At 42.9% G+C, this 16,505-nt stretch overlaps 1 protein-coding gene across 50 annotated transcripts in view; it reads left to right on the top strand.

Annotated features, from left to right (window-relative positions):
• LOC111586477 (ankyrin-3-like) overlaps positions 1–16,505 on the top strand; it is a 230,685-nt gene that overhangs the window by 199,000 nt on the left and 15,180 nt on the right. For 21 of the 50 annotated variants that reach the window (XM_055004246.1, XM_055004249.1, XM_055004243.1 and 18 more), the window contains 4 exons: positions 429–8,093; positions 10,167–10,241; positions 11,917–12,048; positions 13,844–13,987. In XM_055004246.1, coding sequence (XP_054860221.1) covers positions 429–8,093; positions 10,167–10,241; positions 11,917–12,048; positions 13,844–13,987 — 8,016 coding nt within the window. The remainder of the gene's footprint in view (positions 1–428; positions 8,094–10,166; positions 10,242–11,916; positions 12,049–13,843; positions 13,988–16,505) is intronic. The other 29 variants (XM_055004270.1, XM_055004267.1, XM_055004262.1 and 26 more) reach the window with 4 other exon arrangements.

Genomic DNA, 16,505 nt, shown 5'->3' with positions numbered 1-16,505 from the left:
GTTTTTGTGTTAATCCTGGTGCATTTGTCTTGCCATTTTTCTGTTGTTAGTCTTCGCCATTGTCTTTGGAGTTTTACTTTGCTGCTGTTTGTGCTTCAGTTCAGTTTATTCCTTCTGTTGTTTTTTGCCGTCGTTGTTGTTTGAGTCATCTCCAAGTTCTGAATCACACAGGATCACAACTGTTTCTTTTAATAACTCCATCTTCAGCCAGATATCTTACCTCAGCACATTAAAAACTGCTGTTTTTCCTTCTTTAATACTAGGACTGCATCACTGACCAACTCTTCCTCCTCTGGTCTCCTCTTCTTTCACATTTTTCCCCTTTTCCTCCCCTGACATAATTTTCTGTTACCTTTACTCTCCTGCATCCTTTGGTTTATTTTTCTACCATTCCTTCTTTATCATTATTTCTACAAATTCACCTGAAGAAACAGCAGTTGAGCGAAGCGCAGCAGCAACAAGAACACTGCCTGCTGGTTACCCTCACAAACCTGTCTTTCCAACCAGACCTTACCCACCATGGTCGACTGCTCCTATTACCGTCCCTGGCCAAACAAGGCCAGTCGGAGTGGGGGGTTCCCTCGTCTCTACCGATTCACCGGCAGGCTCACCAGCTGCTTCTCCACTGAAATCCGCCTGGCCTCTTTCAGCCCCTTCACCTGCATGCCCTGCAACCATCATAGCCTCCCTTGGAGCTCCACCACCAGCACCTTCCATGTCGTCCCCGGTTAAATCAGTCAGCGAAATAGCATCCTCATCCCCCATCAGGTCTTACAGGACTATGCCCTCACCCATTAAAACTGTCGTCCAGCAGGGCCAGTACCCCGTCCAGGGGTCTGCCAGCCTCGTGTCTTCTGGAAGCCCATGCAAACCTGCCACAGATCCAGCTTCCATCAAAAACCTTGCTTCTGCATACACATCCAGAACATCTCCACTTCACTCGATACCCAACGGTTCTGTACCAGCTCCTGTTCCTGCTGCAGCATCGCCAAAGACGTCGTACAACATGTACAACTCCAACCTGCCTTTCAAAACTGCCCTTGGGTCCACAGACGTTACCCATTCCCCCGTTAAAAGCATCTCCAGCTTGTCCTCTCTGAAAACCTCTGTAGATTCAACGCTGTCATCCCGAGGAGGGAGGACGTCCCTGTCGTCTCTCTCCTCAACCGGCCAGACGACCATTGCTTCCTCAGAACTGGCCACAATGAATGGACAAGTATCGCCAGTTAAATTCCCGTCCTCCTCCTCGACACCATCCTCCCCTTCTTCTCGCCTTCTCTCGGAGAAAAGCAGCAGCCTCCAGGAGAGGATTCAGGCCACCACCCAGGCGGCGACGTCTGGTGTCAGCGCAGCCATAAACGAAGCCATAGATTCGTACTCTGTGTCTGGTTATGGCACCCTTAAATCACTATCCTCCTCGCGCAGATCTGCAACTGCAAGTTCTGCTTACAGTTCTCTGAGATCTGCAACCATCCCACCAAGTGCAGCAGTTTCATCTAACACGATGACTGTACCCGTTTATTCTCTGGTCAACGTCATTCCAGAGACGCCCGTCAAACCCGGGCCCGGTTCTCTCAAAATGGCTCTTCCCAACACCCCTCGTGCCTCAGCCTCAACCTCATCTTCCTCTTCGATGTCTTCCTGCATTACTGCCACAAAAATAAAGTCCCAGTTAAAATCCCCGCCTTTTATCACGCCGCCCATCATCCACCCGACTGCAGCGTCCAATCAGGAGATACTGAAAGATGTAGCAGACATGAAGGAAGATCTAATCAGAATGACAGCAATCCTGCAGACAGACACACAGACAGCAGTTAAAACTGTCCAAACATCACATACTGGTACTCCTAAAGAGGCTAAATTAGAGGATGAGGAGCCATTTACTTTAGTAGAAAAAGTGAAAGAAGATTTAGTTAAAGTTAGCGAGATATTACAGAAAGATATCATGAGCGAGAGTAAGGCCACGGCAGGGAAAGAGAGAGCATCAGAGGATGAATGGGAGGAGTTTTCCAAAGATGAGATTGAAGAGGCACAAAGATTCTCAGACTATTTCCCTCTCTTTGACGAGAACACGCTCTTTTTAAAGCACCAGGCCATGTCAAGCAAAGACTTAGAGTTGGCTAAAGTGGTAGATTATTTAACGAATGACATGGGCGCGAGCTCTCTCTCAAAAATGGCTGAGCTCAAATGTAGGCATGAGGAGGAGGCAAAGAGGGAAGGGGAGGAAAAACAGAAACGTGTTCTCAAACCATCCATGTCCATACAAGAGCACAAACTCAAAATGCCTCCGCCAGTCTCGGGCATGCTCAGGTCTCCATCAGAGAAGGATTTAAGCAAACTGGCCGAGTCCTATCAGGGGTCAGACACGATACTAGAATCGCCCGAGGACTTGTCTCATGAGCAGGATAAGAGTCCTTTGTCGGACAGTGGGTTTGAAACCAGGAGCGAAAAGACACCCTCCGCCCCTCAAAGTGCGGAAAGTACAGGACCCAAACCTTTGTTCACTGATTCACCCATTCCCCCTTGTGTAACTGAGACCAGAACCGAAGTAGTCCATATCAGGAGCTACGATGATCCCTGCGAGCCCGGATTCATGGACGAAGCTGCTTCTGCTCTCCCTGCTTTAGAGCCAGAAGCAGTTTCGGCCAGCTCCGTGAAGGCACTGCAGATGAAAATGCCCGAAGACGACGGCATGATGAACAAAAGCGTGTGTCTAAAAGAGGAAACTCATATCACGACTACAACTAGAATGGTCTATCATAAGCCCCAGCTGACGGACGGCGCAGAGATGATCGAGGAAGCCATGTCAGTTAGAGATATCATGAAAGCTTTCCAGTCAGGTAGGGACCCTTCTAAAGAGCTGGCGGGCCTTTTTGAGCACAAAGCCAGCCAGGATTCAGTCAAAGGTGATGAGCTGACGCCTAGATTTCTAGACCGAGACGTTAAATCCAAACCCAAAGTTGAAAGGATAATTGAGGTTCACATTGAAAAGGGGCACAGCACAGCAGAGCCGACGGAAGTGTTTATTAGGGAAACCAAGAAACACCCTGAGCTTTATGTCTACAAAGGTGATCGTGGAATAAGGGAACTTACCGACTATGATGAAGCCCAGCAGGAAGAAGAGGAGCTTACTGCTGAAGAATCCCTGCCCTCCTTCCTGGAAACATCTCGTGTTAATACCCCAGTGTCGCAGGAGGAGGACAGTCGGCCAAGTTCTGCTCAGCTAATAGCAGACGATTCATATAAAGCTCTCAAACTACTGAGCCAGCACTCAATAGAATACTGTGATGATGAGCTATCAGAGATCCGAGGCGAGTCATACAGGTTTGCTGAGAAAATGCTTCTCTCAGAGAAGCTCGATGTGTCGATGTCTCACTCTGACACAGAGGATTCAGCGATGGCGGCTGATAAAACTCGCCACCAGGTTTCTGAGGAGAGCGGTAGTCGTAGCGCTGAGCATGGAAGCCCCAAAAGAGAATCTGGCTCTAAATCTTCAAAAGATGGTTCCCCTAAATCTGGTAAATTCATGCACAGGGATGAACCATCTCAGTTTGATAAGGTGACAGTGCTCCATTACTCCACAGAACCAGGTAGCCCAAAACATGCAGTTTGGATGCGATTTACAGAAGATAAACACGACAGGAGCAGGGATAAGCTGCTTTATGAGGACAGGGTGGACCAAACTGTAAAGGAGGCTGAGGAAAAGCTCAGCGAGGTATCACAGTTCTTCCGTGACAAAACAGAAAAGCTCAACGATGAGCTGCAGTCCCCAGAGAAAAAGCCGGTAAGACGAGAGCTAAAGGAGCCCAGATCCTGGCCTAGTTCAGCTTGCAGCAGCCCCGAGAAAACACAGCAGAAACCGAAACCAGTAGAAGAGACGTTTAGTAGAAGCAAACTCAGAGAGCCTTCAGTTGGTAAAATGTTTGGCAGCACCACAGCAGCTGAAAAGAAAAGCTCTAGCTTACCAAGCAGCCCACAGAAAAGTGCTTTCTCTCATACCAGTGAGGATAAAATCAAACAAACTAAGACCAGTGAGTCTGAACCATCTTCTCCTGCAAAATCAACATCTAAAGTTAGTGCTGTGAGGATGAAGTTTGAATCTGAGGCTCAGAAAGTGAGTAAAAGTCAGCCTAGCCCAACCAAAGTTCCTCCTCCAGTGCAGCCAAAGCCTTCAATAAAGAAACTACAAGAAAGCAAACTCCCAGTTTATCAGTTCTTTGCAGGAGGAAAATCAAAAGTATCTGAAACATCAGAGGAAGGGAGTCCGAAAAAGGATGTAGAGAAGGACTCAGATGGAAGTAAGTCTGCTTTGATATCACCATCTAAAGTCCCCAAAGTAGAAAAGCTGCCAAACAAAAACATCCCAGAGGCCTCACCACAAATTAGTGGAACTAAGACTGACAAAGCAGCTACGAAAGCGAAAGAAAGTCCTTCCACTGTTACTCAGGAAATTAAAGAAAGCAATAAAGGTCAGAAAGTTCAAACACCTATTGTTAATGGCACTGCTAAACTTGTAGAGAAAGTCAGTGACGCTAAAAAGTACCAACAAATCACAAAAAGTGAGAGTGCAGCATCCAAAGAACTAATAGCCGAGGTGGCTAAAAAAGATGGTGAGGAACCACTAAACAAAAACCTCAGAAAAAAGACAGAATCTCAAATTCCCATAAGAGCAACATCCCTGTCTTTAGATAATGACCTCACAAAGAAACAGACGATAACTAAACCCTCACAGATACCTACGTTAGCTAAATCCAAAAGTCCCGAGGCGACCCCAGTAAAAACAGATCTAACCTTTGAAATTCTTGATAACGCGCCCAAAGATTCCAACTCCAATAACCTTCCGAGCCCCAGAGATGTGCTGGAGAAAGTCATAACCCCTCCAACTGCTGTAACAACCAAAGAGAACTTCAAGGGCATCAAAACATTGCCAGTTTATGTCAGCGTCCAGGTGGGCAGGCAGGCAGAGAGGGAAGCTAAAGGAGCACTGTACACAGTAAAACAGAAATCCAACTCGGCACTCAGTCCCATAAGCCCAGATGATGACACACTAGAACAAGTTTCTTTTATAGACAGCTCAGGGAAAAGCCCCCTTACTCCAGAGACCCCCAGCTCCGAGGAGGTCAGCTACGACCTCACGTCCAAGACCCCTGATGGCTTCATGGGATTCCTGACAGGGAAGCCGAGCCCCATTATGGAGGTATCCGAGGAATCGGAGGAAGATGACCAAGGAAAGAGCGTTTTCTCTTTTAAGGAGGTCCTACCAGAGAGCAAAACGAGCCAGGCAGACCTTGCTAATGCCAACAAAGATGAAACAAAAAGTATTGATAACCAGCAGGAATTAACTGATAATTCGAACCAGAAAGAAACAAATGGTGTGCATGATGAAGTAGCAGGGCAGGAGCAGCAGGAAGTGTCAAAAGATAAAGGTATTGCGTATATTGAGTTTCCTCCCCCTCCTCCTCTTGACTCGTCTTCAGAAATGTCAGACCCAGAGAGAAAAGGTTCATGTGCCTCTTCAGAGACTGAAACAGAAATGATGGAGGTAAACTTGCAAGAAGAGCACGACAAGCATCTCCTAACCGAGCCAATTATACGTATACAACCCCCTTCACCGGTGCCACCCGATGACGAGGCCGACGAAGACGAGGACGAGTCGATCTTCCAGCCGATTCCGTTTAAGAAATTCACTTCCAAAGTTTCAGAGGAGGAGGACAAGAAGAAGGATAAGGAAAAGGCTTCTAAACCCAAAAAACCTGACAAAAATGGTAATAACAAAGATATTAATGGTGGGACCAATGGCTCCAATGGTTCCAGCAGTGGTTCTAAAGGTTCTAACGGCAAAGGAGAGGACTATGATTATGAGCAAAATGGAAACGACCAGTCGATAACAGACTGTTCAATAGCCACAACGGCTGAATTTTCTCATGACACAGATGCAACAGAGATTGATTCACTTGATGGGTATGAACTTCAGGATGAGGATGACGGCTTGTGTGAGTCGGCAGATTTACGGTTGTTTGGTCTTCCAGACAGCCGGAGAGACGTCTGGGCGACGGACACTTACAGGTCCACCGATCGCTCTTTTCCTCCGACCAAACTGGAAGTTATTGAGGAGGAGAAAACCCCAGAGGAATGTCAAAAGGACACTTTGAAAAAAGATTCACCTCCAAATGGTGGTAAGCCTGACAGTAAAGATGGAGCTACAAGTCAGGAGCAAAAACCCTCAGATAAAGAGGGGTTTTCAGACACTTACTTTAGTTATAAGTTAGAAGAGGAGTTTAATTCTCCTTTTAAGACTGTTGCTACTAAAGGGCTGGATTTTGACCCCTGGCCCAGTAAAAGTGGGGAAGAAGAAGTCGTTGACATGGGAGGGACACGGGGAAGCAATGGTGAGCCTAAGCCTTTCGGACTGGCGGTCGACGACCAGTCTCAGGCGACAACACCAGACACTACCCCGGCCCGAACGCCAACGGACGATAGCACGCCGACGAGCGAGCCAAACCCATTCCCCTTCCATGAAGGGAAGATGTTTGAGATGACGCGCAGTGGTGCGATTGACATGAGCAAGAGGGACATGGTGGAGGAGAGGCTCCAGTTTTTTCAGATTGGTGAGCATTACTTCTCGGGGGGCAGGTACAGGGTCAGGGACTTAGAGGTAGACACCTCCTCAGAGTTTAACACTGAAGATCCCACAGATACCGTTTCAGTCCCTCAAGTCTCCATTCAGACTACTACTGTCCAGTTAGAGATATCAAATACAGCTGGCAGCTACAGCACATGCAGAGACTCCAACACTGAGCCTAAATTCTCCACTTTTAGAACAGGTTTCAAAATGTCACCTGATAAAACCCCAGATGCTTCAAATAGCACTTCTAAATGTAGAAGCACCTTTGATCAGTCTAATAATGCAACCTCAGGAACAACTGTAGATAGTTTTTACTGTGCAACTTATACAGATTATTATCATTTTAATGCATTGAACATGGCAGAGCTGGATATTACACCATCATACGTGACAGATCATTATTATTATTCAGGTATATCTGAGCAGAGGGACTATTTGGGTCAGACCCTGGAAGATCAGGACTCGCATTACCAAAGCACAACTACACAACACATTAGCACTTCCCAAAAGCAGAGCAGCAATACCAGTAGCAGCATCCCTAACTCCCATTATGTCCACTCAGAGGTCTTTCAACCTGGCAGTATTGTGTTTGACCTGTTGTACTCTTCAGAACCGACTCTGCAGGAGGTCATCAGGATAGAAGCATCTTCCAGCCAGTTAGAGGACGAAAGCAGGGAGGGCAGGGCTTTTCCTAATGCAGCAATAATGACCACAGAAACCAAAGAGGTCAAAAGCCACGTATCCAAGTCCAGGTTACCAGTGAGGGTGCCCAGTGGCAAACTATGCAGTCAAAGTCGATCAACAATAAAAGAAAAAGCACAAGAAAAAGTTGTGAAAAAAGCAACGTTTAAAATCAGGGAAAGATTCGACCCTTTTGATAATTTATTTCCTAAGTCTAGAATCCCAGTAATGAAAGCCATTAAATACCCTTCTTGTTCCCAGGAGCAGAAACGGGTTAGAACTAAATCTGCAATTAGCAATAGGATCATTAAAACCACCAGGGGTAGTAAACAGCCAACTAAAAGCAGATCCAGCGCTGAAGACAGATACAGCGTAATGAAAACCTCCACAAATGAGAGAAAAAACAGCGCAGTGGTGTCGAAAAACCTTAAATCTAAGTCAGCGAGTAGGAAGGTAGCAGCCAAGTCTTTGGACAAAACCACTCCCAAGGAGGCTGAGAGAAAGTTAGAGGGGAAAACCACTGAGGACGAAGACAGCTGCAGCCTGAGCACTACCAGGAACACTTCCCTGTCAGAGCCATCTAGAGCTTCTAGAAGTTCCTGCCCTTCACGCACCTCTACCTCCACCTCCACCTGCACCACCACATCAACACCATCTGCTAGAGATGTGAGAGCTGAGGTTGAGCAAGCCAGCAGTGAGAGGAGGATGATGAGGAAGAGGAAGAGTAGGCGGACGGAGGAAGGGAGTCAGGTTGATCAACCGATCGCGGCTCCTGTCACAGAGACTAGTTTGTAAACCCTTTCTAAACGTCTTCTGCTGTACTTTATCTTTCTCTACGAGATGCATGCAGCTGTTGTGGGTGCCTTGTGATGTGACGTTGTGAGTGTAGCTGTCATTTCTTCTTCTTCTTCTTCTTCTTCTTGTCGTTCTTGTTATCTGTGTCCTGTGATGTCCGATGTAGAGGTAAATCCTACGACACGGACCTGGATTAGGCAGGAGATGTTATTTCAGCTAATATCAGGCAGTTAGATCTCTTAGGAAACGGAATATTTTGCAGTATGGTGTTCAGCTAGTGACAGCAATGTCTTGGAGAGAAGGACAAAGAACCACAATTGCAACATCAGCAACACCTTTTAGTTGGTTTGCACAAGCACACTTGGGAGGCTAAGCTAGATGAGAGTATGCATTCCTGTCTAGTTTCATTTCACACTAAGATGAAGTTAGCATCGCACCTCACTGTAAGATGCACCACTCACCTCCACTGTAGACACACCTGGGACCTAGACTGTTTGGGGAACTATGACCTTGTGTTTGTTTTGGTCTGCTTGCCTGGTTTGTAGATATCTTTTGGTGGTACTTTTTGAAACCTTGTGAAAGCAATTCATCGGCTAAACTTGGCAATCACATGAATGTCAGCTGATTTTTGCGCCTTGGTGGGTAAATTCGGTGCAGCTGGATTTGCGTTTGGTTTCAAGTTGAAGCCATGAATCGCTTTCATCGGTGAGAGGGAATGTTGCCTGATGGTAGATTGTGTGTTGTTAGTGACGTGGTATAAAGCTCTGTTACTCTAAACTCTTACTATTAATACTACTGAGCATCAAATATTTCAGTGTGAAAATGTGATTTCTGTTTTTTTCTTTTCTGGCCTCACAGATCCTCAAACTTTAGATTTTTTTTGGAGCAATCCGCCGTCTCACTGATGTTCTTTAGTAGCGCTAGCTGGAAAGTAATAAATCCAACAAAGCCTGTAGTGTCCAGGTCGATTGGTTAGTCAATATGCTTTCATCTGACTAAAAAAAAAAGGATATAAGGAAATAGCGCTTCCTCAACAGCTTTCCAGGATTGATCCACTATGTTTGGCAGCTGCCTGTGAACACCCCCATGACTTTCAACTTATGCAACCTGATGAAGACTGCTATTTGTTTACTCAGAGTTAGCGCCAAACTAACTTCCACCATGTCAAAAAAGCTGTTGGTGTGGCTGCATTTTCTTCAAATAAATAGACAGAAAGTTGAGTGTGAACTTTTCAAACGGCAGTTTGCATGTTAAAACCCAGCAACCGTATCGTCAACTAATCTGTTAACTGAAGAGTTGGTACGATTTCAGTCATGTTCTTTGGTTGACTACAGCCCTCGATTCATATGGTAAGTCTACCTTGTATCCACAACATGGAAGCTAGCCTAGTAAAGATGGTACAGAACCCCACTAGGTTTAGTAATTAGAAGCTAATAAAAAGAATACAGTCTCTAGAATAGTTTCTCATTTTGGGAATGAAGCTTCGTCAGTCGTCCAACAATCGTCCAATCGTCGGCACTTTGGTTTTTGTATGAATTCAATTCAATCCATTAATTAGTGACCTTAAGAGGTGATGTTAGGTCTCGTGCTAAGCTCGGCTAACTGTCTTCTGACTCTAGTTTCATATTGGACAGCCAGATGATGATCGTGCTAAACAATTTCCCAAAACGTCCAACCATTCATTTAACAAAAGAATCCGGCATCGAAACTGAAATGTTGAGGAGAGTCTGGCCAGAAAAGTGAGACCTGGGACAGTGAGCTAAAGTTAGTCTTCATGTTGTTGTAATTCTGTGTTTAAAATGAGAATTAGAACATTAATTAAATAGGTATCCATTAGCTAGTTATTCAGTGGGTCTTATGGTTAAACCTCATTAATGTCAACAGTCAGAAACAGACAAACTTTCAGTTCACATTCCCAATCTGTTTCTTTCTTTAAATGTCACTGAGGCCCTCCGGGAGCCGATTTGTGTGTCTTACTGAGTGCTACACTTAATTAATTTGGGAATTGCTGCCATGATATCGTGCTAATTGCTTGTATCCTGCCCTCCACTGCTTCCTCGTTCAGGCCCTCAGAGTCCCTGTGAGAGAACAGACCTCCGCATGGCGATAGTAGCCGACCACCTCGGACTCAGCTGGACTGGTGAGTGCAAAATACACCCCAGGAGAAGCATCAAGTGATGCAACAATACCGTCTGCAATGGTGAAATTAAACCACCTCCTCAGATATGATGCACATTTTGTAGCACGAAGGATTCTTTATGTGAAAGAGCTTCTGAGTGGATGAATCAGCTGGAACTCTCAGTTTTAGTTGTACAGTGTTTGCTGCCATCTGGTGGGTGTTTGCCGTAAAAACATCTTAACTCTGGAGTACCGCAGTGGCTTTTATAGTCACATACATCATCAGCAACATCAAACGGATGATAAAACTCAGACAGCACTTCGACTTTTGTGTATATTTTCCAAAATAAAACACATTCAGCTCATGATAGCAGATTTTAGGGAGGATGAAAAATGCATGCAGAAGTAAATGCATTGCTGTTTTTAATGGCCTAAAGCTTGTGGTGGTTGTGTTTGGGTGCATTTTAAGAGACAGCGAGAGGATTTCTTGTGTTTATTGTACTCGAGCAGCGATGAGGGTGTGGCCACTGCAGTTCAGTCCGAGCACTGCAGCACTGCCCAGCATGTCTGAGGGTGTGTCTGCTGTTAATGTGAAATATTCTTCTACAGTTACAGTGGCATGCCGGTTTGTCCAGTTCGGTTCACTTAGCGAGTGCCCGACCAGCCGAGGGGAGGAATCTAATCCATATTTAATGTGTGTTCTGTTGCAGAACTGCAGTGAACATTATGTTCTCGTGGTTTTTAGATTTATGACTGCTGTGCTCGTCTGCACAAGCAGCATTTCACCTCTTTATTATGTTCAGACTGTTAGGGGTGGTTTTTATTTCAGTGCTACAGATTAATCAGATAATAATACGCAACCAAGTGCAGCTTGTAATCAGTTTAATGAGATTTGGAGTGCATAATCAGTGCTGCAAATCTGGAATCTAATTTAAAGAGCCCTTACTGCGCTCATTTAGAGGTTCATAATTTTATTTTGGGATGGCTACAGGAATGTGTTTACTTGCTGTAATGTTCAAAAAAGTTCTTTTTTTCATGAGGAAATAATAACGAACTAGGAGGAAGCTGATCATTCTTTGAGGGTATGCTAAGCTAGCAGGCGTTATGCAAATGTGTTACATGATGACATCATTAAATAACATAAGAAAATCCTGGATTTAAATTGAGGCATTTCTGGCAGATAAGGAGCATAGCTTCATGTAAGATGGAATAACTCAGTTTAGCATTGACTTTGGACATAAAAAAGACTTATATGAACTCTGTAGAATGCAAAGCTTTTCGTATATCTTTACTTGCTAATTATTGCTGTTGTTTTGTTGCATTAATCCACATTTTACAACCAAAACTAGCACCTGTGTGTCAGACAGCGACAGAGTTTTTGCTCTATATTGGTATTTTTGGCTCTTTGTAAAGAGGTTTTGACCACCACCTTTTTAAGCCAAGTTTGTCAATTGGGTTCATTTACTCAAGCATAGTTGGAATTTTTTGTTCATTAAATGATCACAAATGCATATATTTCTGTTGCTTCACCCATTAAAGGCCCGTTCTGAGCAAAGTAAACCCCCAAATATTGCTGCCTCACTGTCAGTACAGACACTAATAGCCTTGCAGTGTTAGCACCATGGCTTAACCATTAAAAAAAAACTTCTTTCTAAGCAGAAATGTAATGTTTTTGTGGTGTTTCCTGTATGTTCCAGAGCTGGCCAGGGAGCTGGATTTCTCTGTGGAAGAGATCAACTTCATCCGAGTGGAGAACCCCAATTCCCTGACAGCACAGAGCTTCATGCTCCTAAAGAAATGGGTGCACAGGGACGGTAAAAATGCCACAAGTAAGTAAAGCATATGGGCTGTTTGTTTGTACAGATGGGTGACAAATTAAAGGAAAAACCAACATGGAGTGTCTCAGTAAAGCGTTGGGGCCACCACAGTCTCTGGATCTCTACTGGATGTATGGAGCTCCATTTCTCCAGAGGATGTTCCCTCATTTGGTGTTTGGATATGGAGTGCGCTGTCTAATATGTCCACAGGGATGTTTTTAGATGTGAAGGGTTGTGTACAAATCTGCTTTGTCTCCCTCAGATAGATTTACATCAAATTTAGTTCATGGTTCCAAGAGGATGAATCCCATGAACTGATTTTCCTCTATCTTGCCGTTTCGAGTGAAATATTCCCAAAACTGTTTGATGGACTGACATAGTTGATACAAACATTAATGTTACACTGAGGATGAATCTGTCTGATCTCCAAGATCCCCTGAAATGTTCCTATTTTTTCCTCCATGAGTTTAATATTTGTGTTTTTTTGCTGAAGTTTTCCAACAGCAAGTGGATTGTGTAGCATTATGTTTAGTAGAGACGTTGGCAGTTCCTAGAGGATGAACCTCTCTGACCCCAGACATCCCTTTTACTTTTTCTTGCACCATTAGCAGGTCCAGATATCTACTTGTTTTCTGAAATAGCTTGACAACCATGATATTTAGCACAGACAGGCTATTAATTTCAATTCATCCAGGATTCCCCAAACTATCACGAGCTCAGTGTAATTCTAATGGAAACTTTCTGAAAGGTTTTGATTTTGTACTTTCTCCAAGATGTGATTATTCCTGAGATGTGAGGTGTGACATAGCATGGGATATCTGGAGATTTTAGAACTTTCTACTAAGTTTGGGCTCCATCGATGGAAGCCACAGAACACTTACAAAACCAAAATGGATTTCTTAAAACATTTTGAGGCAATAAATAAGCCATGCAGTTGCTGAATCTGTCTTCCTTTTAGATCGATAATGGTTAGGTTGAGGGTTTTTTGAAGATTCGGATCATCCTCGATGTCCCTCTTTTGCATAAAGTAGCCTAGACCTCAACTTCATGCGAGTGAGGGATGGGTAATGCAACACCTCGTCTATCGAAGCACAATGCAGTGCCGCCAGAGTGCATTGAAGGCAATCTTACATTGACGATGAATGGGAAGCATTGAAATGATGGATCCTGTTGACATGTATCACAACACATTGGTCTAAAATCTCAACAAAAGGCCACAACATGCCAGCAAAATGTCTACCAAAGCCGCCATTCCCTCATTGTAGGGTCAACGGTTCAGGATTTTCCTTTAATTTGTCACCTGTCACAAAGATACGTCCATTTTGCCTGTTACCTACACTACCGTTCAAAAGTTTGGGGTCATCCAGACAATTCCACGTTTTCCATGAAAACTCACACTTTTATTCATGTGCTAACATAATTGCACAAGGGTTTTCTGATCACCAATGAGCCTTTCAACACCATTAGCTAACACAATGTAGCATTAGAACACAGGAGTGATGGTTGCTGGAAATGTTCCTTTGTACCCCTATGGAGATATTCCATTAAAAATCAGCCATTTCCAGCTAGAATAGTCATTTACCACATTAACAATGTCTAGACTGGATTAATCATTCATTTAACGTTATCTTCATTGGAAAAAATGCTTTTCTTTCAAAAATAATGACATTTCTAAGTGACCCCAAACTTTTTAACGGCAGTGTCCATCTAAACACCTATTTCAGATGCTAATTTATGGAGAATATTGGGTAATTTGAATGGTATAATCAGTGTTTTGATGTAATTTCTTTGTCTTTCTTCCCTCCAGCGGATGCTTTAACTGCGGTGCTGACTAAGATCAATCGATTGGATATTGTGACTTTGCTGGAAGGGCCCATATTTGACTACGGTAACATTTCAGGCACACGCTGCTTTGCCGATGATAACGCAGTATTCCCGGATCAGTCCGATGGTAAAGTGTAGCCCACCCTAGCTGAACTCTCAGTCTATCTCTCAGTCTATCCCTTCACCCTTCTTCACCTCCTCTCTTAGCTAGACAGTCAGACCCGACTGTGCAAAACCAATACAGAACCAATCAGGCTCCAACCAAACAGTGGAAATTCATTAAGAACCCAAATGGCTTTAATGCTCCGGACGGTCAGGTAGAAACCAGAGACGTCTTTGTTGGGCAGTGCAATTTATTCACTCAGTCTATGGAGCATTAATGACAACTGACGGATTTTTATCAACTGCAGGAAAATTTGTACCATTTTGGGTGCATGAAACTTTCAGTGTGTCACTGTTTTTGTAAAAATGTACAAAAGCATGATGAAGGCAGCGAACGCCGCCGCCGTTCCATCTCACAAATGTGTTGATAACCTTGGGATCAGTGAATTTGTGAGACGGTTCAGGGCGCTGGTTTGGTTCAACAATAGTTATGTTTATGTGTATGCTTGAAATTTTAACCCTTTTTGAAGATTCGTGCGGTTAAAATACATAAAAACATAATTATAACAACCAGTCTCTAATAACAGCATGTTTGCTTTAAGCACTATGGCAAGTCTTTTTCCTCTCTCCTTCTGTATTTTCTCTCTTTCCTCCTAAAAAATGAAAATGAAATGTGGCTGATTGTGACGGACCCGCTGAGGAGCATTTCAGAACTTTGATCTCGGTGTGTCCAGGAATTAGCCTGTAGCCTGTAAAACCGTACATTCACATCACGTCTACCCCTAAATATTGTACTTTTTACCACATTTAACAGATATATGTCATTCTGAGTCACTTTACAGACAAAAAAAGATAGAAAGTGGTTAAAATGACCTCAATCAATCAATCTTTATTTATTTAGCACCTTTCAGACGAATGAAACGCAGCTCAAAGTGACGGGCAAAACATAGGATGTTAAAAATAGATTTAGAGACTAATGAACGGCAGAAAAATAGACAGAATTGGATGAAATAGGACACAGTAAACGAAGATAATGAAAGATAAATACAAAATAAAGCAAGCTGTAATGTGTTTGGTCTGCAGCATTGTTCAAGTGGATCCAAAACATTGTGTTGGATGCAGATTATCAATGTTTCATCTATTAGTGGTTCTGTTCTTGTATCTAATCAGTTAAATAATGAGCACATTTTTTGTTTTGTTGCAGAATGTGGTGACTCTAAACACAACATTTTTTCTGTTGTTTTTTTTTTTTTACTTGAAATATGTAGAATAAATTTATGAAATATCACGATTTTATGTGACAGAATGCAACGTCCTAACGGAGTTCAAGTACCGCTGGAATTTTTTTTAAAAACCCAATGATTATTTCTGTTTTTACAGTTTGTAGCATTGATACATTTTACAATTTTGGGAAAAAATAAAATATTGTTATTGAGTTCAGAGAGTTATAAATATTTTTTATAACATTCATTTTGTGGGTTTTCATGTTTGAATGCACCAAGAAACAGATTTATTTTTTTTTTTAAAGAGAATCGGCTGCACATTGATTATTTAGGGCAATTTTTTTAAATGAGCACTGTAGAAAATCCTTATATTTGATGAAATTTTAATTCAGATTTATTGACTTTTTTTCAAACAGAATCATATGTCACACATTGTGGTTCAAAAGTTTTTCTAAAGTTGAAGATATGATTTTTTTTCTGTTTTTACAGATTCTGGCTCTAACAAATGGTGTAATTGTGCTGATTTTTCAAAGATAGTGTGCCTTTCTAACACAGATGTTTGTTTAGGTGGTTTTGAAGCTTCTTGGATATTAATGATTCAGTTGTTTATATATTAAAATCCATTTTTAGTTAATCTCTCTCTGCTTGTCTGCAGGATTTAAATGCGGAGTTTTTGAGAATTAATGTGTTCCTACTTTGACTTGAATATAGGATCTGAACTCTTCTTCCTCTACATCAGCTGCATACATTACATTTTGAACAACCGCTATTAGCTCCTCATCATATCATTAAAAAAGGTATCCAACCAGAATTATCAAGGACACTTTAAAACAGAGTTCTGAAATGTTCTTCATTTCCAGTCTGTCTGATTCGGTTTCTTAAAGTCATTTTAACACAAGGATCAGAGTTCCTGTTGCTTTGAGTAACAACAGAATGAAGATGATCTTTTTGTAAAGATGATTTTAAGTGAAACCAACATTAAACACTTGATTTTTTAAAAAATAAATTTACAAAATGCATGGCTGTTGCTTTGTGAAGGGCTGCCTGCTCTGGTGTTGACTCACTACGATACACTTTTAACACTCTTTAAATGGGCGGATCCTTTTCAACGCATCCATGAGTGTTTTTTGGTTGTTTTTTTCGTTTGCCTGATGTCACTCACAGATGAGCTGAAAATGAAACACCTTTTTTCAAAGTGTGCAGTGTATAATGCTGTTAGCTGTACTGTTCCTGTCGTCTCTTCTGAGCCTCCCAGCCTCCAGCTTCTTCTGCTTTGAGACCAGCAGACTCCCGCCTCCTCCTCCTCTTCCTCCTCTTCCT

This window comes from Amphiprion ocellaris, chromosome 18 (assembly GCF_022539595.1).
Source record: "Amphiprion ocellaris isolate individual 3 ecotype Okinawa chromosome 18, ASM2253959v1, whole genome shotgun sequence".
NCBI lineage: Eukaryota > Metazoa > Chordata > Actinopteri > Pomacentridae > Amphiprion > Amphiprion ocellaris.
Note: the sequence above shows the minus strand (reverse complement) of the source record. Positions and strands in the feature narration are given on the sequence as shown.